Source organism: Vanessa atalanta, chromosome 3, assembly GCF_905147765.1.
Source record: "Vanessa atalanta chromosome 3, ilVanAtal1.2, whole genome shotgun sequence".
NCBI lineage: Eukaryota > Metazoa > Arthropoda > Insecta > Lepidoptera > Nymphalidae > Vanessa > Vanessa atalanta.
Window position 1 is genome coordinate 12,919,541 of NC_061873.1, and position 23,741 is coordinate 12,943,281.

General features: G+C 34.2%; 2 protein-coding genes across 6 annotated transcripts in view; one reads left to right on the forward strand and one right to left on the reverse strand.

The window, feature by feature from the left end:
* LOC125076246 (SUN domain-containing ossification factor) overlaps positions 1-5,051 on the forward strand; it is a 77,431-nt gene extending 72,380 nt beyond the window's left edge. For all 5 annotated transcript variants that reach the window (XM_047688335.1, XM_047688343.1, XM_047688359.1 and 2 more), the window contains exons 3-4: positions 1,442-3,509; positions 3,723-5,051. In XM_047688335.1, the coding sequence (XP_047544291.1) occupies positions 1,442-3,509; positions 3,723-4,751 (3,097 nt within the window). In that variant the 3' untranslated portion in view covers positions 4,752-5,051. The remainder of the gene's footprint in view (positions 1-1,441; positions 3,510-3,722) is intronic.
* Positions 5,034-23,554, reverse strand: LOC125076273 (eEF1A lysine and N-terminal methyltransferase homolog). Its single transcript, XM_047688380.1, has 9 exons — positions 23,387-23,554; positions 22,762-23,320; positions 22,027-22,167; positions 20,821-20,939; positions 10,986-11,166; positions 10,474-10,651; positions 6,852-7,151; positions 6,141-6,269; positions 5,034-5,481 (listed from the first exon to the last, which is right to left on the reverse strand). Exons 1-9 carry the CDS (start codon positions 23,476-23,478, stop codon positions 5,207-5,209), a joined length of 1,974 nt encoding a protein of 657 aa, XP_047544336.1. The 5' UTR covers positions 23,479-23,554; the 3' UTR covers positions 5,034-5,206.
* Between the last annotated feature and the right edge of the window lie 187 nt (positions 23,555-23,741).

Below are 23,741 nucleotides of genomic sequence, written 5' to 3' on the forward strand. Positions count from 1 at the left end.
CAAATGTGCCTGCCCCGTTAATCTAGTGACTAGGTCATAATCTTGAGGTTCTCTATTAAAACCAGGAGCAGGCTGATGAAACAAAATTGTACATTTTAATCAATAATAACCTGAGTCTAAGTTACATGTTGTAGTTGTATATGGAAAAAGGAAAAAAAAAAAACAAAAAAAATATATCCCGCTGAGTTTCTTTCGCCGGTTCTTCTCAGGTCCGAGGTGTTAAATTCCGAACCGGTGGTAGATTTTTGACAGTCAATAAGCAAGTGTAAACACTTCTATATTGAATAAAGATTTTTGACTTTGACTATAACTGACTGCCTAGTTAATCTAAGTCATTGTCTCGAGGTCCTGCAGATTCTGGATTCTAAATCGTCCGAGGAGGAAGAGGTCGTTGAATTTTTTTATCAGAAACGTCTTAGTAGCAGCTCAATGTTTCGAAGTTGAGTTACCGAAACTCGAACAAAACGTTAAGCCGTTGCTCGTATCAAATTGCAGTCGCATCGATAACTCAATCAAATTTAGACTTCACAGTTGAACTCTACGTTCCTTACTCTACATAAATAGTGCTTACGTAAAAATATGATTAGTTATATCCCCAGCGCAGTTGACTATACTCTTATCAGAATTGCCGCCGTCATTAAAACGTGTCAGGAGAACGTCATCATCATTAATTGATAAATCGCTTAAAACATAATAAAATCAATTTATAATTTACTAATATCTTGTTGATAATTAATCCACATTCCAATGCGCTGATAGTCTCTTGTATTTTAATTTTTTTTTTTAAATTATGGTTTGGATGTAAATACTTCTTGAATGAGTTTTTATTTCATGAATATTAATTATTTTTGTAAAATGATTTACGAAACAATGTTGCTTTGTTATTATTGGTTTGGTATAGATCTGTTCACTCACGAAGATCCTCCATGTTATAATCGGCGTGCATTAGTATGAGTGATCTTCCTGCTTATAAGACGTTTTTAGTGTGCGTGAGATGGCTAATGTAAGAATAAAAAAAGGAAAAAAAACTACAAATTCGATTAATTTTTTATTCGTTAATGCACGCCGATGATGACGTGGAGGCGCGAGTCGTGAGTGAACAGATCTATAAGAATTTTAAAATTCATATCAGATAATTATTTTACAACGATTTAGTTTTAACGTTAAATGTATGTTTCCTTTGTTTATATTAACGCTATTGAAAATACAAATTCGCTTAATAGAAAATTTAACAGTAAATTTGATCCACTGTTGAAATTTATTGCCAATATCCGGATTATTATTGATTTCTATTTGATTTCCATCGACACAGTTTTCCGGAAGTTTTGTCAATGTTATATGTAATACTTTAGGATTTGAATATTTTTAGCGTTTCCTACTTAGAACTTTATACAATTAGTAATGATTTTCCAATCATTAAATTCAATTTGTTTCCTTACAGGTTACCTGACACGGGGCAACCTCCAATACTCATCTCTTTGGTAGAAAACGCAAAATTGGATTTGAAAACTCCAGACGAACTATTGTTCGCAAATGACTCGGAACAGCACAATGAAACGACAAGTTTCGCAATTATTGATAGTGAGGTCGAGGATGAAAACGAAAGGACGTCAACGGAAAATACAGAGAAAGAAAGCACGGAACCACGCCTCGTAGTCAAAGCGAGGCCCATGCACGAAACAAGGCAAACTGATGATGCATTTCAAAGCACCACTCCCACGCCAGAAGCGGAAACGACAACAGAATCTCACATTGAAGAAAAATACGAAGAAAACATTCCAACTAAACCAGAAACTCCGCAAGAAGATATACCCTCATTCTCAGAATGGGCTCAAAAACAATTAGCAGAAGCTGAAAAGAAAGATACCGTGCTGAATCATTCGAGTCAACCTAGTCATAATCATTCAAATTTTAGCAGCAAAAGCACCAAATTACGGTCGAAAAATTACGCCTCACTTGCTTGCGGCGCTAAAGTCGTGGCCGTTAATCCTGAAGCAGGATCGGCAAGTTCGATTTTATCTCCAAACAGAGATGAGTATATGCTTAATACATGCAATAGTCGCATCTGGTTCGTGGTAGAGCTGTGTGAAGCTGTTCAAGCACAAAAAATAGAAATAGCCAATTTTGAGCTGTTTTCATCAACGCCGAAGGACATCGCTGTGTATTTCAGCGATCGTTTCCCTACTCGGGACTGGGCCGATGTCGGTCAATTTACAGCGCAAGACATGAGAGATGTACAAAGTTTCGATTTATATCCACATTTATTCGGTAAATTTATTAAAGTCGAGTTGTTATCTCACCACGGCTCCGAGCATTATTGCCCAATTTCATTATTTAAAGTTTACGGCACTTCAGAATTTGAAGTTCTGGAAAAAGAAAGTTCTCAACATTCATCACATATAGATGATGACGAAGACGACGAGATAATAGATGTCCCCGACGTACCTGCGGCCGAGACGGAACCATCGAAAAATCTTTTTGGTTCCGCGAGAGACGCAGTGATGTCTATCATGAAGAAGGCGGCTCAAGCATTAGTTAAAAGTGAAGTTCCTAAAAATGTTTCAAGTGAACGTAACGATACGTTAACAGATACAATGTACAAAAAGTGTTGTTCGCCCAGCCATATTATAGTGTGTGATAATTGTAGTGAAACACTTTACAATGATGTGTATGAACTGCTTAGTTGCAGTTCGGACAAATTAACGAGTTTAGTACGGCAAGTGTTCCTAAGAGACACATTAAAGTGCACAAGTGTATGTCAAACATATGGTTTAGATTTTAAAAGTACAAAGACTATAGAGTTTGGCGAAGAACGTGTAGCGTATATTAACGCTTTATTCCCGCCTAAATATTTAGCAGCTTTGTGTAACATTCTCGCAATTAAAGAGAAAAAAGTAGTTTTAAACACAAGCTTTGAAACTGAAATGAATGTAACCTCTAACGTTACTGTGGATGAATCGCCACAAAAATTAAATAGTGAAACACATTCAGATCAAGATATCAAGTTAGTGCCGATTAAAAATGAAACGACCGATGATAAAATCAATGAGACGGCTCAATCTGATGACAAAACTGTTGTACCTGAACAAAAAGCTGAGAGCACACCAATAGAATTACCTAAAGATGAAAAAGAAAAATCGGACACGTGCAAAGAAGATCTTCAGATAATTCTCGAAGGAAAACAATCTTTAGTAGAACCCACGGACGAGCCTCCTAGTGAAGAGAGACAAGTAGAAGGCAATAATGAAAACGAAACTAAAGAAATTCCTTCAAAAACAGAGGTTAAAAACGGACGAGAAGTAGTTACAGAGAAACCAAAAGATATAAATAATGTAGGCGATGAAATAAGCGATCAGGTTTTAATCGATTCTGAAAATTTTATGCCAGAATTAGATCAAATCGCAATAGATCCCATACCCACAGGTAATCACGCCACACTTAACCAAAACCAAGCGCAGGCAACTCTACAAAAAGAATCAGTATTTTTAAGGCTGTCAAACAGAGTAAAGGTGAGGTTACATTACATTATGCAACTTTTGATTTTAAAAATGTTGTTATATATAAAAAAAAAGTAAACCTATATTATATAAAAAATATATCTTTTTGCATAATATCAACGACAAGTAAAATAACATAGAATTAAATTAAGACTTAATTTCATTTAAAACGTTAAGTAAAAAATGAAATTTACTGTATAATATTTATGATTACTTTTTTTGCAGACACTAGAAAGAAATATGTCTCTCTCGGGACAATATCTTGAAGAGTTGAGCAGAAGATACAAGAAACAAGTAGAGGAAATGCAGAAGTCGTTTGAGAAGACAGTGGTGCAAATGACAGAAGAACGACGTAAGAGCAACGAACGTGAACAAAAGTACTTAGACCAGATGACACAATTACAAGATCAATTAGTTCAAATGACAATAGCCATGACGCTCCTTATGGAAGAAAGAGATAGTTGGTTTGGCAACATCACATTCTCGAAATTCATTATGTATCAATCAATTATAATCACTTTAATATTATACTACGTTTCAAAAAGAAAAAAACCAGAAACTATAATGGTGGCGATCCCTAAAAAGATTAAGAAGAAACAAGACAGGTTTAGAAGGAAATCAGTTGAAGGCGTGAGTGGACACGCCACTCCGTCGACGAAGAAGAGGAGGCCGAGCGAGGAAGCATTCCAAATAGCAAGGCAGTCGACGGAAGATATGGAAAGAGAACAAGAGTCTGGAGAATGGCAAATTGCTAAGAAAAATAGGAAGAGAAAAACTTCAATACTTCATAGGAGTTTAGAATCTGATATTAAGGAAACTTCTAATAACCAAGATGGTATCAGGGAACTTCAAGAAAATCCGAACATAACTCTAGATGAGGGAGTTTATTTCGCTCCAGTCTCGGAGCCAAAGGAATTTACGATAAATGAAACTAAAGAAAAAGAGTTACCAAAAAGTAATGGAGGATCGTTCTTCAATAACTTAAAAACGAAGACGATGAAGACGAGACGATTGTCGTCGCCGGCGTTTCTGAGAACTCTCAATCGTCAAAGCAGCAGAAGTACACCCAGTCCAGACGTGCGGACTTTAGAACCGATTTTCAATGGAAAATTGGGCAAGAAAGCCGCTTCCGAATCGCCAACTGGAAGCCTCTGGTCGGAATCTACCGATATATCTCAGAATGGACAACAAGAGAGCGAAAATGGCAGCAAAAAGAAGAAAAGTCTTAAAAACATACTTAAGAAAGTATTTTGAGAACTTTGAGTGTTTGTTTTACACGTGCTTAGTATAAATCGCTATGTCTCGTTTATTAATGTGTATTTTATTGTTTAAATTATTGTATAAAATATTTGCGTCATTGTTAGACCTCTATGGGTGCCAATTGTGATAAATTAGGAAGCCTAATGCTATTTCAATTCTTTTTTTTTTATTTCTGCAGTTATGTTTGCTAGAATGCCAGTATTTTATGAGTGACAATAAGGTAAATTGTGGATTGTGGACACTAGTCGAGCGAGTTCGGTAAACAAAGAAATGGCATTAAATGCATTAATTTTATTCCTGTATTTTTATTTATTGTCTACATTATATGATAGCATTAATAATCTTAACGATCTATATGTTATTTTACAACAACATAAAACATATAAACAGTAACAAGTTATATTATACAATTTTGTATTTTATACCTTAAATAAAAATAAGATATAATTCTATGAGATAATATTAATGGATTGTATGAAGTCCTTTAAGTCAACACATTTTAAATTCACTAGATTTTTCTGTCTCGCGGTTTGGTTGAGGCTCTTGGCGGCTGCTTCCAAATTATCTAACGTGTAATCGTTATCGCTGTTCGTAGCGAAAACAATCTCATTGACTTCTTCGTACAGCTTCACCGTAACTAAATGTTTGAAATGTTGTTTAAGAGTCTCTATTATACTTTCTTGTAGCTGAGTGTCCCGGCATACCAGATTCAGAATGAAGTGACCTGGAATAAGAAATATGAATATTTATTACTAATATTTTCTATAAAATCGCGTTTACGTCAATATTGTTGTTATTTTTGAGATTCTTTTTAGACTTACAATTATAAATCTATCTAAAGGTTAAACTTTGTGTATACATTTACTTGTTTATGAGAGAGGCATGTATATCGGCCTTGAGTGAAGCGCTAAAAAGTATATAACTTCTTCTACAAAGTAGTACAGCTAGAATATCTATTGATCTAAAATAAATTTTTAAAATAAATGATTGGCTTAAAACTCGTCTAAACTGGTGGGTCTAACAGGATGAAATTTTGCATACGAATTCCTAATGAAATAGCACTCAGAGATGATCTTTCTAAATTAATCTCCTAGAGGGTTACGTAGGAGATGAAAGTTTGTATGCAAATTAATCATTTTCTATCCTTCTAAGTAATAATATATCCTAATATTTAGATTTTTTGGTAGTTACCTAAGATGGTGATATTGAGATATTTTTAAATATAGAAAACGGTATTGAAGTATTGTTTATGATTAAGAGACAGCTGTTAAAATATAATAATTTTAAATCACATTTTTCGTAAAGTATCGTTTACATTTTGATAGAATTTTACATAGGCGAGAACATACAACGACCCCCCCCCCCCCATCCCCCCGTCCATACCGTGCGTGCGCAGCAGCGCGGCGACGTGCGCGAGCGGCGCGGCGCGCAGGAAGTGCGGCGGCGGACACGACAGGCCCAGCGAGCTGTCCTTGCTGTCCATGTCGAACATCACGGCGTCGTACGTGTGGCCTGCGGGTGCGGACATAAGCATTGTGTCTGAGAAATATGTAATCTTTCTTATGAAAACTTATTTTATCAAAAAATTGCCTTATAATTATTAGGTCAAGAGTGAGTAGTTTATAAAAAGAAATAAACTTGACTATTGTTTTTAATAGTCAATAATTAACTAAAATTATTATTTATATTATTATTTTTTTTACAAAATAGATTATGCTACCTGTAAACTTTATTTGTTATTATCAATCCATGCTTGTAAGTTATCATGGCGCTATCTAATACATATTCTAATACATTTGAATAAATTGAAGCCTATTTTTTTACTATCGAAGTCCAGATAATGCATTAAGTGTTATTGGAACTACTGCCGAGAGTTATATAATCAAGAAACATTTGGAAAATTAGTTAAAAATTTTAGACAAGAAAATCGTTTTAATCCCCAACGCACATTCATATACCACACGAAATAGACGTAAATGTAATATAATACATTTATTTTAGGAGTTGCATAGTATCTTTACTATTTTTGTAACTCTGGACCGAAACATAAATAAAATACAATCATATATAATAAATATAAACTAAAATCCTCACCACTGTCGGCTTCGTCCTTTAAGAAATCAATTCCGTCTTTAATCTGGACCTCCAATCGGTCGTCCACCTCCAGACCGAAATCGGCCTTCGCAACCTCCAACATGGCCGGGTCCAGGTCCACGGCTGTGATCTTTAAGTTGTCAAAGCATTTCTTCAGGAACATGCAGAGACTGCCGCCGCCGAGGCCCAGCACGGCGACGCTCGTGCTGCGGCCGAGCGGCACGGCCACGCACATGAACGAGTGGTAGAGCGACACGTAGCCGAAGTCGACGACCACTTTTGATTTATTCTTTCTTTTTACTGAAATGTGTAAATTTCGCGTTAAATCTTGTGCCGTTAGCAGTTGAGATGCTTGAGGTAATAAAGTTGAAATAATAGTGCAAAAACATTGCTAAAACATCCGTTATAACTTTAAAACCTTATTATTCATCTTATTATCATCTTAATGCCTCCGCGGGGGCTCATTTTCCGTTCTAATTACTGGAATTGCGGTTTAATGGCAAAATATTGCTAGTATTCTCACCACCATTCGATGCGGCCACGATTTTTACATACACTTACACATTTTTACTTTTGATACTACCTTTATAACATCTATTTTTATATTTTTATAAAAATAGATTTTGTATTTGATCATTTTTATACATAAGAAGCCCGTAAATGTCCCACTGCTGGGATAAAGGCCTCCTCTCCCTTTGAGGAGAAGGTTTGGAGTATTTTCCACCACGCTGCTCCAATGCGGGTTGGCGGAATACACATGTGACTGAATTTCGTTGAAATTAGACACATGCAGGTTTCCTCACGATGTTTTCCTTCACCGCCGAGCACGAGATGAATTATAAACACAAATTAAGCACATGAAATTTCAGTGGTGCCTGCCTGGGTTTGAACCCGAAATCATCGGTTAAGATGCACGCGTTCTAACCACTGGGCCATCTCGGCTGTCATTTTTATACTAAAGTAAAAAAAACCGTTAACAAACCCCCTTATAAAAGCATGGAACTAATTGTAGTTGTCAGGCAGGATATAGTACATAAACGTAATTTATATAATGGTAATTCATATGTTAGAAAAGAGTAACTACTGAATTACTTGCCGGTTCTTCTCGAGAATCTATCTTCCGAACCAATGCACCGGTTGTAAGCTACCACTGTGGGTATCAACGCGGTGGTAGTTTTACGTTTAATACAATCCTTTAAAAATGCTTAATTTTGGTAATATTTTGTACTTTTTTTTTTAGTGACAATGGTAGTGGTGACCCGTTTTTATGCAGAAAACGTAAAAGGAAGGAGGTAATCCGATGTGGACACTTCTAATGCCGTCAACATATACCCGCAAACTTCAGTCTCGTAAACAAGACATTCATAGATAATTTCGAAATATCGAACTCCACCAAATAAAAATAAAAAACATAGTAAATATCCCGTATTGAATACTTGGTGTAATATTCTGTACGTTTTCAGTTGACGAGACATGGATAATCAAATCGTAATATTGACCATTAATTTTTTGGAACACATTTATTAACACGATGCCTTTATTGATTAAATATAAATCTATAAAACATGTTAGACATTTTTATATTGATTGATTATTTAAGAATAAGTGTATTTAATATGATATTGAATTTATATGAATACCCTGGATACTTAGACTAACGTTTGGTGTTATAGTTTTTATAATCTGCACATTGGTCTCTAGTTTATTGTTGTAGCGTTTATTTCGAATAAATTATAACATAACATAAATAATTAACATTTATTAAAACTTACTGGATGAGTTAATACTAGTTTAAATATATATTTAGTTAATTACTGATATTTGATACATCAACAGATGGCGCTGTGCGATATTAGAGAAATTCATCCTATTTGGACTATATATCTTAACTAATTTTATAAATTCGAAAGTAACTCCATCTGTCTGTCTGTGTGTCTCTAACACTCGTGACCAAATCACTGAAACGAATTTATTAAAATTTGGTATGAGGCAAACATAAGGACATAGGCTACTTTTTACGTCTAAAACCTTACGACCAACCTCAAAATGCGAGTGAAGTCAAGGCGATAACATAGTAAATTCACATTTTTTTAGGATATCAAGTGTTACAGGCGGCTATTTTCGAATAGTAAATTGTCGAATTTATATGATGTAAGAGATCAGCAGTTTCATATTTAAGTGACTAAGGCAATTTTAGACAATCTTCAGTACAGTTTTTTTTGTGTACAGCAGCACGTAGGAGAACGTGCTGCTGTACACAGCATCTAGGATAGATTAGAATTAATAAATAAGATGGTAATATTTTTCTTGGTAAATGTTAGTAAAATGCCGTTGATATATCATATGTACATATACATATATATAATTTTAATGTTACAGGCTACTGCCTGGCAATAATATGAAGGAACATTGTATAACTATGTATTTTTTTGCATTGAAATTTAATGTAAAAATTTATACCTGACATTTCTGTCATATAATATATTGCATTCTTTAGAAAATTGTCTCAAAGGCTTAATAAATAAAATGTTTTATTATTTATAATTGGAAGGAAATCTGTCAAATGGGCTATCCGATAGTGAGTGGGCAGCTCGAACGATAGACATTGAGAGGGTAAAAATTATAAGTCGCTGTACACACGCTCAACGCGCAGCCACCGCAGAATATCTTGTAGGTTATAGGCATTCATTTGGCAGTTGGATAACTACTAACTTAAGGGTCAGTTTAACGACAGGCACAAGACATAACATCTTAGGTCTTAAGGTTGGTGGCGTATTGGCGATGTTAGGAATGGTTAATACTCCTTATTACGTCAATGTCTAAGGGCAGTGGTGACCACTTACCAACGCCCGAGCGCCTAACTATATTATATATTAAAAAAAAAAAAATTAATTATATAAGTGTGTCAGGGATGTACCGCTGACAGAATTCCGCCATAGCGGCCTATCTTAGGAGTACCAGTCAAATACGTAGGACATGATACACTATTCAAACACAGCAGATCTCATTATTCCTCGACTCCAAAAATCCGATAGGACTGCAAATCCGGCCATAGTTACCAATAGACTCTTCAAAATTAATTAAACACGCGTCTAAATTATCACCTGTTTCACGTTATAATCTCCAAATTACTGATATCATTCGTATATATTAAATATAACAAAGGTCCTAAAGTAGAGCCTTGAGGTATTCCACAGGTTATATTTTGTTGTTATGCTTTTAAAATTAGCAATATCAACTACCTGCCTCCTATATTTTACATATGATTCAAACTATTTTAAAGCTGAGTCAGATATACCTATACTTGTTAATTTTTGTAGCAAAATGGAATGTGAAACAGTGTCTAAAGCTTCTTTTAAGTCTATTCATAAACCAAAAACTATATACTTTTGGTCAGTGTTATTTTTTTATTTTGGTTATCAAGGCGATTGTGTCTTATAAGGTATTAGAACTTTTACAAAAACCATACTGCTTTTGATACAGAATTTTTATATCCGTAAGATAATTACTTAGACGAAACTGATTTTTTTTCAAAAACCTTTGTAAAAAAAGCTATTCACTAGATCAACAAGTCATGTATTATGCATTGACGTTGTATTTAGATATATGATGGTACTCTCACCGGTCTTGAGCCTGGCCTCCGACTGCACGAGGAACTGGTTGGCGAGGAACACGAGCCGGCGGTGCGCGGCGCCGTCCACGTCCACGTCCTCCACCACGAACTCGCCCGACACGGCCGAGCGCCCCGCGCGCACGCGCACGCGCCGCCCCACGTCGCTGCCCAGCGACAGGAACGGGATCTGGGGGATTGTGTTGCTCGTCCTGAAGCTGCAATTCTTTGTATTGCTATATTTCCTTTTAGAGGGTGAGTGAGGTTGTGTAATTTCTTCAAACTATATCTAAAATATACGGTAAGGCTTTCTGCAGGTCCAAGTGCAGGCCATTTATTAGTTATTTCACTACCGATCAATTTTGAGTTGGCCTTTCTTTGATCTAGTTTGAAGGCTTCGGGGCCAGTGTAATTACAGGCGCAATGATCGCAACACCTTAGATCTCATGATTGGCAGCATTTAAATGATCGACCACTTAGCATTAGAAACATTATTTACTAGTTTTTCTTCCTCAAATTCTAACCTGTCCACTGAAGCCATAAGGAGCGAGCATCTTGGCTGAGTGCGCTAACTCCTCTTTCACGGCGTCGAGACTCTGAAACAGGTGACCTCTCCTCAATACGGCGACCACCAGTCTACCGAACCTGGCTGAGTCCTGCAGCTGACGTCTACCAGCGGGCGTGCCGAACAACCACTCACTCTCCCTGCAATTTTAATAAACAAAAATACGTAAATAATCACAGCATTTTCAATTACAAGTATTTTTTTGTTCTCCCTCCCGTCTCTGAATTTATATTACTGAATATCTGTACCAATATTGTAAATGCTAAATAACTAATTCTCTGACTGTTAAGCTTTCACGGCGAAACTAGTAGTAGTAGATTTGGATTAAATTGGGTACGAAACAAGTTTGAACCCTTAGGATGGATATAGATTGTTAACCTCTTCAACAAATTGAATTTCAAGCGAACGAAGCCGCGTCTTCCCCTATTTTACTATATATCTTTGTTTAATATTTTAATGTAGTATTTATACTATAACTGCTTACTTAGTGGTACTACAGGCACAGGGGATATAACATCTTTGTTCCCAAGGATGGTGAAGCATTGACGACGGAAGGAATAGTTAATATTTCTAACAGAGCTGGTAACTATGGACGGTGGTGGCCATTTAAGATCAGATGGCCCATATGATATTGTAAATGCGGAAGAATTGACTTATGTCTCTTTCTTTCTCTATCAATGCAAAATTACAGAACAGTTCGTAATGAAATGGCAAAAGATTAAATGAACGCTGATGATGTTGCAGGAAATAACTAGTATGCGAATATTTCATTTATTCCATTCATATCTTCTCATCGAACAGATAAGTTCGAGCGAGCTATCAACTACAACCTATTCCAACCACAAGAGGAGTAATGTCAAATAAACAACTTTTTACATCGAATTGAAGAGATACAGTTGGCCGAGAGCTTGAATGATCCTTAATGTCCATTATGAATAGTTTTTAATAAATATTTTGGATCAAGAATTATTTGATTATGTATCATACTAATTCCGAACAGCATATCTTTTATTTTTAAATATTTACCTAAAAAACTTATCATCAAGTTAATAGCGCCGATTATTTATATTTTAATACAGATAAAAAAGCAAAGTTAATTTATTTCATTTGGAATGCTGGAATAAATTCCATATTTAAAAAAAAATGTTATAAAAACATTTATTTCTAAATAACTATCTAAAAGATTTTTTTTTTAAACTTTTAAACTAAAAACATGTTATAAATTTATTTAAACCGTCAAACAGTTGATGAATCGTTAGCGATGACAGTTGAAGCGAGGCGGAACAGATTCCGCGCCGAAAATAGTGTCAAGTGAAATTATTGACCGTTATGAATCAGTGTGATGCTGAAATAAACACGGATCTGCATTCAAGAATCCGACTTGCGAATGCGGCCGCTGCAATGGCAGCTGATATTTACGGCAAGAGCTAATTTTATTTCGTTGCCAAGCAAATCGTATCTCGTTTACCTCACATGCTGTTCAGACATAGCTTTTAAGCTTACATTTTGGCAAAAATGCCGATTTCAGCAACCGCAGCTAATCTCGAGGACTTCAAATGCGCGGGACATATTACATTGCATAAATGTTTGCGCGAAAACAAGTGCATTTTTTTTTGATATGTCGATGGCACGGAAAATCAAACACGACTGGAAAGGCTTCAGTTGCAAGGCCAAAATTTTTAACATGCTTTCAGAATATTTCTTGCCAGAGAATCACGCCCAATACTTTCAGTTATGCCAATAAGTAATAAATCTCATGTTATAAAGCATGATTATAAAGGTGATAAAATGGAGTTAGTATTCGATGATTTCCATGAAGGATAAATGATAATTAACGAATGATCTATGGAATTTAATTATTGCATAAGAGTAACCACTGACTTTCTTGTCAGTTCTTCTCGGAAGAATCGAAATACCAAAACTATGGTTACTTTAAATTTTGATTAATTTTGAAAACCGAAAATTAGAACTGTTTTTTATTATAAGTATAAATCAATTATGACATAGTCTAGACCACCAGCAATCAGTTCTCATATAGCAAAAATTAACATTGACGTAAGCTTGTCTGCATTTCGAAGACTTAACTAATCGAACATTAATTGATCAGTTCCAAAGAAAGAAACGTATATAACCTACGTCTTACGACTTCCCAGTTCATGTTATAGCAATTTTAAATGAATAGTTTGTTACGAATTAGCTCAATAAGGTTATTAGTAAACTATCTATTTACCAACAAAATTATTATTATTTAATTATATACGTATAAATGATACTTAGTACATAATTTGACAGTCTAGTTAATATCGATTTCTCATACAGGCTGTTGTATTGAAATTGTTTAAAATTTCACAATAAACATTATATACTCATAATACTCTATTCCAACCGTAAGAGCCAAATAAACAACATTTGACAGCAAATTGATGCGATATCATTGGTCGGAAACTTGATAATCTATGATATTCACTATGGATTTGCGAAATAACGGCGTTTTGAACGTCGGCGAAACTGTTATCGGAATTTTGGACGTAAAATTAAAGACGGAAACTTATTTCCGTCTTTTTTAACTACTTATAGTTAAGTGTAATAGTTTTGTATTATAAATAATAATCAATTTTTTGTATCAAAAATAGATCGTGATTCATAGATCATAGATATATAATTTATAATAATTGATAAGGAGAAAAAGTAAATTGGTTATTAAGTTGTAGAAGAATACGTATTTATTTTTTTACTTTTTAGTGCATATTCATTTGTTTTGGAACGGGCTTTTTTTTAAGACGGTTTTTTTTGTTAAAATTTTTGTTTATGGAATAAAAATTTGAAACTTTTGGAAAACCTCTAATGACCGTCTAAAATTAAAGTAAAGCCGCAAAGCCGCGATGATCGTTATTTTTGAATACACACTTTAAAAATAATCGTAAAAATAACATCTACCAGACAGAATTTACTCTGAAATTTGCGCTGTAGTTACTTAAAAAAAATTACTACAAATTACTAAAACTTCTGAATATATGTAATTGTAATAGTGTTACGTAAAACTACGCGAGGCGTTAACGTGTGGTACGTTGTTCTAGATTCTAGTGAACTAGTCTACGCGCGCGGGATCGTCCGCGTGTTAACGGGAATGATCGTAGGTTTTATAAACATTACAGTAATGTAGATAGATATCTTTAACGTGAATCTGTTTAAAAGTTCTTAAGAGCCTTAAAAAAATTATTAGTCATTAATATTCTTTGTTTTATTTGTTTTAGTTTGTTACAGTTCAAAATACTTTTTTTAATCTATTAATTACTTTGATCATTTATTAATTATCTTATTAAATTTACTCTATGTTTTAAAGTAACAGTGGAAACTTTATTCGCTTTTGTAAGACTTTTTTGATATCAAATGTTTGTGTAGTGTGTTCTATATTATGTACTATACTCGTTTCCCGAAAATTAAAAAATAAAATAAAAGTCCCTTGTCCTTCCATGGGGTGAAAGCTTGCGTCACACCAAATTTCATTAAAATTCAGTTCAAAGGTTCAACCGCGCAAGAGAAACAGACAAACAGTCAGACAGACAGTTACTTTCGCATTTATAATATTTGTACAGAATACCGTAAGACTGACACGATGCCAAGTGATTAAATTAATGCTTGTGTGACATTTAATAACGCTATATTTTATAATTATTTATTTATTCATTTCGTATGTGTTTTGTTTTAGACAACTTTTTTCGTTAAGCTAATATTAGATCAAAGTAATGTTCATATCCTATCCCTGTATAAGGTGATAGGGCTTCATGAATACCCGCCTGAGGAGGTTGCATCCACTCATAATTTCTACCGTTCATTTATTACGTAAGACTATTTTCGCCTTCGACCCCCTACCTATTATAAGAAGAAATAAGAATAGGCCGACTCCCTCCCCCTGTTTAATATTTATTACGTAAGAATCTAAACGAAAAAATGAATTCACGTTTGGTTTATTTTAATGTTTATGTTTCAAAGAATCAATTTTTTTTTTAAATATTTATTCGTAATTTCAAAGGTACTAATAATCTTTATTTTTTGGCCCGCCCGTTGCCATGGAAATGCAAATATCGTTTTATACCTATATACGCATCCGCGCGACCTCGACAATCGAAACTTTTTTTAAAAATTTTAACTTTGCGCATTTTTTTTCATCTTACGTAAGAACTATGAGACTTCTTCCCACCCCCTTCTAAGAAAACAAGACATGGTCGACCTCCCCTCCTAAATCGTATACGTAATAAATGAATGGGCCCCAAGCAGTATTTTATAATAGTATTTTTGTGTCCCGCTTTGAAGAGCAAAACAGTTTAACTACATGCACAATGGGCATGATATTTTAATTCACAAAAATGAATAATATTTTTAAAAGTACCAATGATCCGCTCATGATAAAAAAATAGGTTTATTTTTTCCCTTACAATACAGTTCTAATCCGGAGGGCGATATTGTTTTTAAATGATTTTATTATATAAATACAAATTACATATTTATTTATCTTATTGGATACATATTATTAAAGTTTTAAACTAAAGTTGGATAACTTGATAATCTAAGACTCTGTCTGTTACATAAATATTAAAATAACGATAATGAATTATTGCTTGGATAATAAGCAAAATTAATTAAGTATTTATTAATTACGAGATCCTCATTTGTGGTTATTAATTATTATTATGATATAAGTTGAGCTAATGGCACGGAAATTGGTCCTCACTGCCCATAGACATTAAGGCCGAAAATAGCGCGCCACCAACCATCTACATATGTATATTATTTATTCCGAAATAAAGTATTCCTATTTTAAACGGCCACGGGTAACTGCCGATTACGAAAATACCTTTAATAAATAATACATTTTTTGTTAATACTTTTAACGTCTTTAAAATTAATTAATTATTCGATGAAGAGGTAATAATAATATTTGACATAGAATTTATTTTTCAATTTACATAAAAAAATTAAACCTTACGCATCAACCTACCTGAGAAATTAAAAAAAAAACCAAAACAAAAATCCAATATACTGGCACACGCACACCTATGGACCAATTATTTCTTATTATTTCTAATACACAGATAATTTAATTAATTAACTTTTATTGAGCAACTATAAGAGTTCTGTTCCAGTTGGAGTTTGGATTGAATATAAGCGTTGGAACGTCTTCGTTTACAGCAGAATAGGTAGGAGGCAACTGGCCTGTATATACATATACAAACTCCTCGCAATTTGAAGCGAACATCTATAAACATATCCTCTCGGTAGCGTTATATAAATTTACACGTGTCCGATGTTCGAAAATATAAACTAGTGCACACAACATAACACGAGACAGAGGCGCAATTCTGCTAACTTAGATATTTGTAAGAGCCGAGATGGCCCAGTGGTGTGTATCTTAACCGATGATTGCGAGTTCAAACCAGCACCACTAAATTGTCATGTGCTTAATCTATGTTTATAATTCATCTCTGCTCGGTGGTGAAGGAAAACATCAGGAAACCTGCATGTGTCTAATTTCAACGAAAAATTAACCTCAGCTTAATCGTAACTGAGGAGCAATTCTACTTATTTATATCGATTTCGATACGATCCCAATTACATTGCGATCGAACTTTGACCGAACTGGACTGATAGCGTTGCGTTTGTAGAATAGGTAAACTGCTATACGGCAACGAATTTATTTAGATTCGTTTGCGATAAACTGTTTATTTTAATTATTAAAGTACAAACTATTTAATTAGTTATCTAAGACAACTATTTGTATTTTTACATCATTTTAAAAACATTAAGTCTAAATATATGAAATACATATCGTCAGTGGATAGGAAGAAGAGCTGAAGCGCCAAAATTGTGTTTTTAGAAAAGGAGGTCTAAACTTTTTACGTAAAGTTTAAAGTGTTTTACTCCAGGTCGGGCTCATGAGAAATCATTGGATTTTTATGAAAGTGTTATCGTCCGGTCAATCAAAAGTTCTCACTATTCTCAGAAATTAGAATTTTTAAAAGAAAACCCACCCAGTGTACTCACGTACACTCCCGTGCCTCGGGAAGCACGTAAAGCCGCCGGTCCTGAACTTGACCTCTTTCTGGTCATGTGTGATTTGCCGACACGTCGGATTATGAGAGTGAGAAGATTGATTGACCGCTATCGGCCACGACAGACAATCTCAAGGGAAACCAGCGAACGACGCAGGACAAATCATAGTGCACATGTGTGTGCACAAAGAGGCCTATTCTAATAATATGTTGACTCCATGATGTTGGTGAAATTTTTTTATAGAAAGAGCCAATAATATCGTTCGACCAGGAATTTTAATCCATGACCTTAGGAACTGCGGTCTTATATCTAGCCTTTAGAGGCAGTCAATGGCATATTACTGATGACCCACTCGCTATACAAAGATTATTAGTAACGCCGTTTCGTATACTTTTGCCTCCGTAACCTTTCAGTAAAAAAAAAAAATTCGACATAAAATTAAATTTGCTCAAAATTATGTCAAAAATATATTATGTCACGTCGACGCATTTACATTATTAAAGCGAAGGGAATAGAGGCGAGAATGCAAGAGCATGTCCCTGTGAGACCGCATCGGGCACACATCCAACCACCTCCACACTTGAATAAATGTTTTGTTGATGTTTCTTAAATAACGCAGATGTAAATAAAGTTCTTCGTTATTTTAATGTAAACAGACTATTTTTAACACAAAAGTGGGTGTGGTGTTTTATCGTGAAAACAAATACCACGTACGTCACGTTGTACTTGATTTCATTTACAACTAATTTCCAAATTACGTATCATCATCATCATCGTAATCAGCCTGTATTAATCCACTGCTGGACATAGGCCTCCCCCAAGGCGCTCCACTGAGCTCGATCTTCGGCCCTTCTCATCCACTTCCTACCAGCCAGCTTCCGTACATCATCGCTCCACCGTGCCACAGGGCGTCCTACACTACGCTTGCCGATTCGCGGTCTCCACTCTAGAACCTTCTTGTCCCAACGGCTATCGGTTCTTCGACAGATGTGACCGGCCCACTACCACTTCATTTCACGTCGCTAATATCCCAGTGTCTGAAGACGAAAGTGTACAAACGCGTCCTACCGGTCATGACCTACGCAGCCGAGACGTGGCCTTGACTTACAGTGCGGCTGGTCCACAAAAATTACATATACTTTAAATCAAATCAAAATACTCTATTCAAGAAGGCTCTAGAAGAACTTTTTTTAGAGTGCTGAATTAAATGTAAAGCTACCGGTTCCAAAAGTAGATTCTACCGAGAAGAAACGGCAAGAAACTCTGTAGTTACTCTTTTCGACCATTTTAATTACAGAGTATGTCATTATAATACAATTCAATGTCCTAAAGTGTATAGTATAAATACTATAACAGAATCAGCCTGTAAATTTCCCACTGCTGGGCTAAGACCTCCTCTCTCTTTGAGGAGAAGGTTTGGACCATATTCCACCACGTATTTCCAATGCGGGTTGGTGGATACACATGTGGTAGAATTTCGTTGAAATTAGACACATGCAGGTTTCTTCACGATGTTTTCCTTATAAACACAAATTAATTACAAGAAAATTTAGTGGTGCTTGCCTGGGTTTGAACCCGCAATCGTCGGTTAAGATGCACGCGTACTAACCACTGGGCCATCTCGACTCGAAAAAGTACTAAGTCTACACTTTTGAATAATTAATATAATCTATACATAGTATACCTTATTTATCAATGTTTTTTGTACCATGAGATTTAAATTTTTCAATAGGATACATTAAAAAAACTATAAATTCAAGTAACCTCTAATGAACACTTTTGAATCGTCATTTTAATACCATCTAAGTGAACGTAATATAACCAAAGGTTCAGAATCTTGATTACAAAATCAGAAGAACCGGAAATAAGAATGTTTACTCCGTATGAAATATTTTATTTGAACTGTTAAGTTTCTGTTAATTAGTATCAGCAATGCCATTTTTTTTAATGTAATAAGCGGACGGACAAATATTAAGTGGTCACCACCGACCAATAAAAATAACACCAACATTATACATTACACCAATGCGCCACCAACCTTGGGAGCTAAGATGTTATGTCCCTTGTGCCTGTAGTTAAACTGGCTCACTCACCTTTCCAACTAGAATACAACAATACTTATTGCTTTTACGCGGTAGAATATCTGATGAGTACCTACCCAGACGGGCTTGAGCAAAGTCCTGCCACCAAGTGGTATTTACACATTTATTAAGAAAGGTTTTAAAAATTACAGATAAAAAACGAAAAAAAGGACCGTTTGTGAACAAATTATTGAAAAACCCAACTGACGGAAAATAATAAAATTAGCTGAGGCCACTTATTTGTTACCTCACGGCATCCAGATCTCTGAATTCGTCACCGATTTTATCACAAAAACACGTGAGATATAAATATTTCAGTAGAATATCAGTAAATTTATTTGTGTAGTAAATTTTGTATACGACGTAAAGATTCCGCTGGATACATTTAAATCACAGCCGAAATTAACTTTGAAGAACTGAACTACAAGAATTGAACTACAAACTATTAAAAAATTTTACGAAAATGTTAAATATTTTGTAACATTCGATTTTTAAAGATCGATTGATCCAAAAACGAAAAGAAATTTAATTAAAAATTGCAATGTATAGGATATACATATTCTGAACAAACGTCATATAAATAATATTTTCGTCTGCGCTTGGATAGCGTAGAAATTTCTAGAATGATTTTAATATGTGCCCCGGATATCTTTTTTTACTGAGAAATGCTAATGTTGACAGAGGACGTTCCGAAAACATTTTCTTTGAAAAATATGGATGACGAAGAGTTTATTGTTGTATAGTATATTGTTCTTAATTATTTTCAAATTCCACTTTTTTTTAACATATATTAGATTTTGGAAATATTATTGACTAATAAATAATATATATTTAATTAAATTATTAAATTAGGTCTTGCGTGTTAAGTATTTTTTTTTATATCCTTTTTTAACAAAGGCACCATCGCCAAATATCTTGAAATATTAACCATTCTTTACATCGCCAATGCGTCACCAATCTTTGGAACTAAGAAGATATGTCCCTTGTGCCTGTTACACTGGCTCACAGACCCTTCAAACTGGAACACAACAATACTAAGTAGAGCTGTTTAACGGTAGAACAAATGATTAGTGGTACATTCAACGACGGGCTTGCACAAAGCCATTTATAAAAACGAATACAATTTAGCACATAGATCTATTCATTTAAAAAGGCGCACTTTATATTATCGGTGCTTAAATAGTAATTCATGAATTTTACGGGGAAGAGCGCGCCTTTGTGAGTGAAAAATGTGTATGTCGACCGATTTTGATGTTTTTTGTTGTATACATACAATTTAATTTAGTTCGGATATAATATAACTTAATTCGGATAGTTTAAACGTTTCGTAAAGCTACGATCGGACTTTAGATTTATGTTTAAGAAAAATAATAATAACGTAACATTATTATTTAACTTGTACACAGTCGTGACAACTGGTATTATTAATAACTAGCTGATGGAATATTTAGTTTATTATCTACCGATATAATCAGACATAAAGACACAGGTGCTACAATTAAGTTTTAACATGACGATTCCAAAAGGTTTTAGTATGCATTTTAATGAGTTCTTGGTGGTTTAACTTTGTCGAGCATATTTGGGTATTTAGAGGAGCGAAGTTATCTTCATAGTAATCACAGACACATCAAAATAATAAAGCCTGTTCAAAAACATCCTTACCGTCCCTGTGGTACGATGAACACTGCATACTTGTTGATAGCCTGCGACCGCTTCTGATCCACTATGTACAATGTGTAGCGAGGTACATCTTCGCCGGGCTGCATTAGATCTAAAGTCACCTTAAAAAAATACAAAACTATTTACCAAGTATTTGAAACTACAGTCTATTCCAACCACATTTGACATCGAATTGACGCAATATCATTGGCCGAGAGTTTGAATTATCTATGATGTTCATAATGGATTTTGGAAAAAATGGCGTTGCGAACGCGGATGAAACTGTTATCAGAATTTTGGGAGTAAAATCTAAGTGACTATATACTTATAGCCACTTAAATTTAAGTGGAATAGTATTTTAATCGCAATATTGCTGACTTATAAGAATATCGCGAGAAATAAGTAAATCTAAGGTTCTCCTCATTCCTAAGGACATTCCTCTTCATAAGGATTTGAATGGACTATACATTTGACGCATTTGACAATATTTTGGCGCGCTTTTGTGACATCAGTGATTTCAAATACGAGCGTACTACGAATAAATTACACTCGTTTTTTTTTTTTTTATTATTTCGAATGACAAATAATTATTAAAAATTCGTATTATGCAAGATTAATTTTAATCTACTTTTCGAAAATAAATGAATCTAAAGACTCGTTGGTTATACTATATCAATATATATTGGTATACGTAAAAATATATATGTAAACTATAATAGTTACGTTTTAGAGTAATATTTCACTGAGATCTATTTCAACATCCAGGTCAGGAATTGTGGAGATCAAATTTAAGAGATTAATTTGAAATATGAAATGTGTGTGCCAAGTGACGCACAGATTTACGTAACAGATTAAAAATAATAATAATTTATGATATTAAATGCAAACATCAAAAAATTTTGTTCGATGTTTGCATGTGGCATTGAAAAGATTAGACCCTGTTTTTATAAGTTAAATGAAATGACTCTAACATTTAAATAATGGTCTCTGTGTGTGATAATTGGACATACATATATTTTTTAACTTTAAGGAATAAATTAGTTAATAGAGATACACCATAGTAGTAGGTTTACTAAGTTACCGAGTACTGTATTACTCATTTTAAGCATTTCAACTCAACCAAGTATGTAGTGGGACTATAAAACCCGTTACACTGCTGTAATTCCAGTAAACAAGTACTTGGTGTATCTAATTATAATATTGCAATACCTCATCATCCCCATCTAAAGTTGTTTTAGAGAGACCATTGGTGATGAAGGCTGTGTCTTGGACTGATTTGACACATGCTTTAAGATCCTCCGTCGTTTCCAGCCTCTGCATCTTGTCTCCAGCCATACAGACTTCTAATATCTAAAATGTGACATGAATTATTACTTTATTCTAATTTGAAACATGCAATTCTATATTCGTAAGAATGTAGCTAACATTAAAAATAAAGGATATTTTTGAAAACCTTTTTGGGGGTAATCTTAACAAGTATAGAAAATAGGTTTCATTTCTGTCATGTATACTGAATTGAAATCACTTTAATTTTAATTAAAGAATATACATTTTTAAGTCAGTAACTAAATAGTACACCATTTTTTGTAGTTAATTTATGAGATGAGGTGTGGGAGTAATAGGTATACCAGCAAAATCTCAGTATGACCTTGGTCTGTTGAGAAGTGTAGTTAGAATTAATAACATAAGCTACCCTAAAAGGTTCTTACCAAATTTTGCTAGTAAGATAGGGCAACACAACTAGTAAAGGTGAGTATTCATGCGCATCACAAAAGGGGGCCACATTAAACCTACACCCGGGTCACAAGTCTGGAATAGTGCTCAGAGTTTCTCCCTCTCCCACACAAATTTGTTTGTCTCTATTTTATAATTTTTATATATTGTATAAGTATCCTATAATCATATAACTTAACCATCTTTATAATATAAAATATATGAACTTACTAATTTAGGCATTTCTTTAAATTTTGTTGCGATAACTACGAAAACAGGTAAAGTCATGCCATCACCATTCTCAGCATTTTTCTCCTCGGCTTCGTGACATCTTACTACACGAAACATCCAGGTCTTATCACAAAAATATGTCAGCAGCTTATCTGTTATATGGCTTTGTAATAATGATACACAAATGAAACGGCCACCTATTTTCAACACTCTTTTAATTTCATCGAAATATTTGTCTATTCTTTCATTAGTTTCTTTCGAATCATCCGGCATTAAGGCATCAAGTGTTCCTTTATCAAGAACTACATTGAATTCATCATTCCCAAATGTCGTGTTGAGCGCATCCATGTAAAGAAATTTCATACTTGTTCTGTGTGCATTTACAGCATTCATTTGCTTGATTACTACTTCTGATACGTCTATGTTCGTGATATTAGGATAGCCGACATCGTAGAGGTCTGCGCTGAGACTGGAGTTACCGCAACCTGGTATAAGTATTACGTCCGATTGTTTGATATATTTGTGTAAATGAGAACATAGTTCTAAATATTCGCCATACCTTAAAAAATATTCAGGTTATTGAATATTATACACATAAATATAAAAAATAACAAAAAATACTCACCATTCGAAAGCCTTATTTCCACGTTTCTTAAAAAACTTATTCCAATAATCTTTCTCACTAAATTCTTTGTGACTTTTCGGAAGAAGGTTCATTTTTAACCTGAATTTATAATTTATCTTTTATAAACAATTCAATAACACATGGTTCAATTTGTTTACTGCCGAACTGTCAAAAATTGAACATGAATGAAGTTTTATTATTTTAATTATTAGTAGCCTGTGATCAATGTGATAAAGTCCCAGACAAATTCTAATGATCTTTATATGTTAGCTTTAAATATGATTTTAAATTTGTATAAAATATGGAACAGCTATTCTTTATACAAAACCATAGTGTGTTAATTTTAAGGTTCAAT

What these genes read in the sequence shown, in the direction of transcription:
- LOC125076273 (XM_047688380.1), bottom strand. Translation starts at nt 23,478, where the DNA reads ATGAACCTTCTTCCGAAAAGTCACAAAGAATTTAGTGAGAAAGATTAT. An exon ending in TTCATCGTACCACAGGGACG is followed by an intron (nt 11,167 to 20,820) that starts GTAAGGATGTTT and finishes TTAAAATTGCAG; the next exon opens with GGAGAGTGAGTGGTTGTTCG. An exon ending in CTTATGGCTTCAGTGGACAG is followed by an intron (nt 10,652 to 10,985) that starts GTTAGAATTTGA and finishes ACAATCCCCCAG; the next exon opens with ATCCCGTTCCTGTCGCTGGG.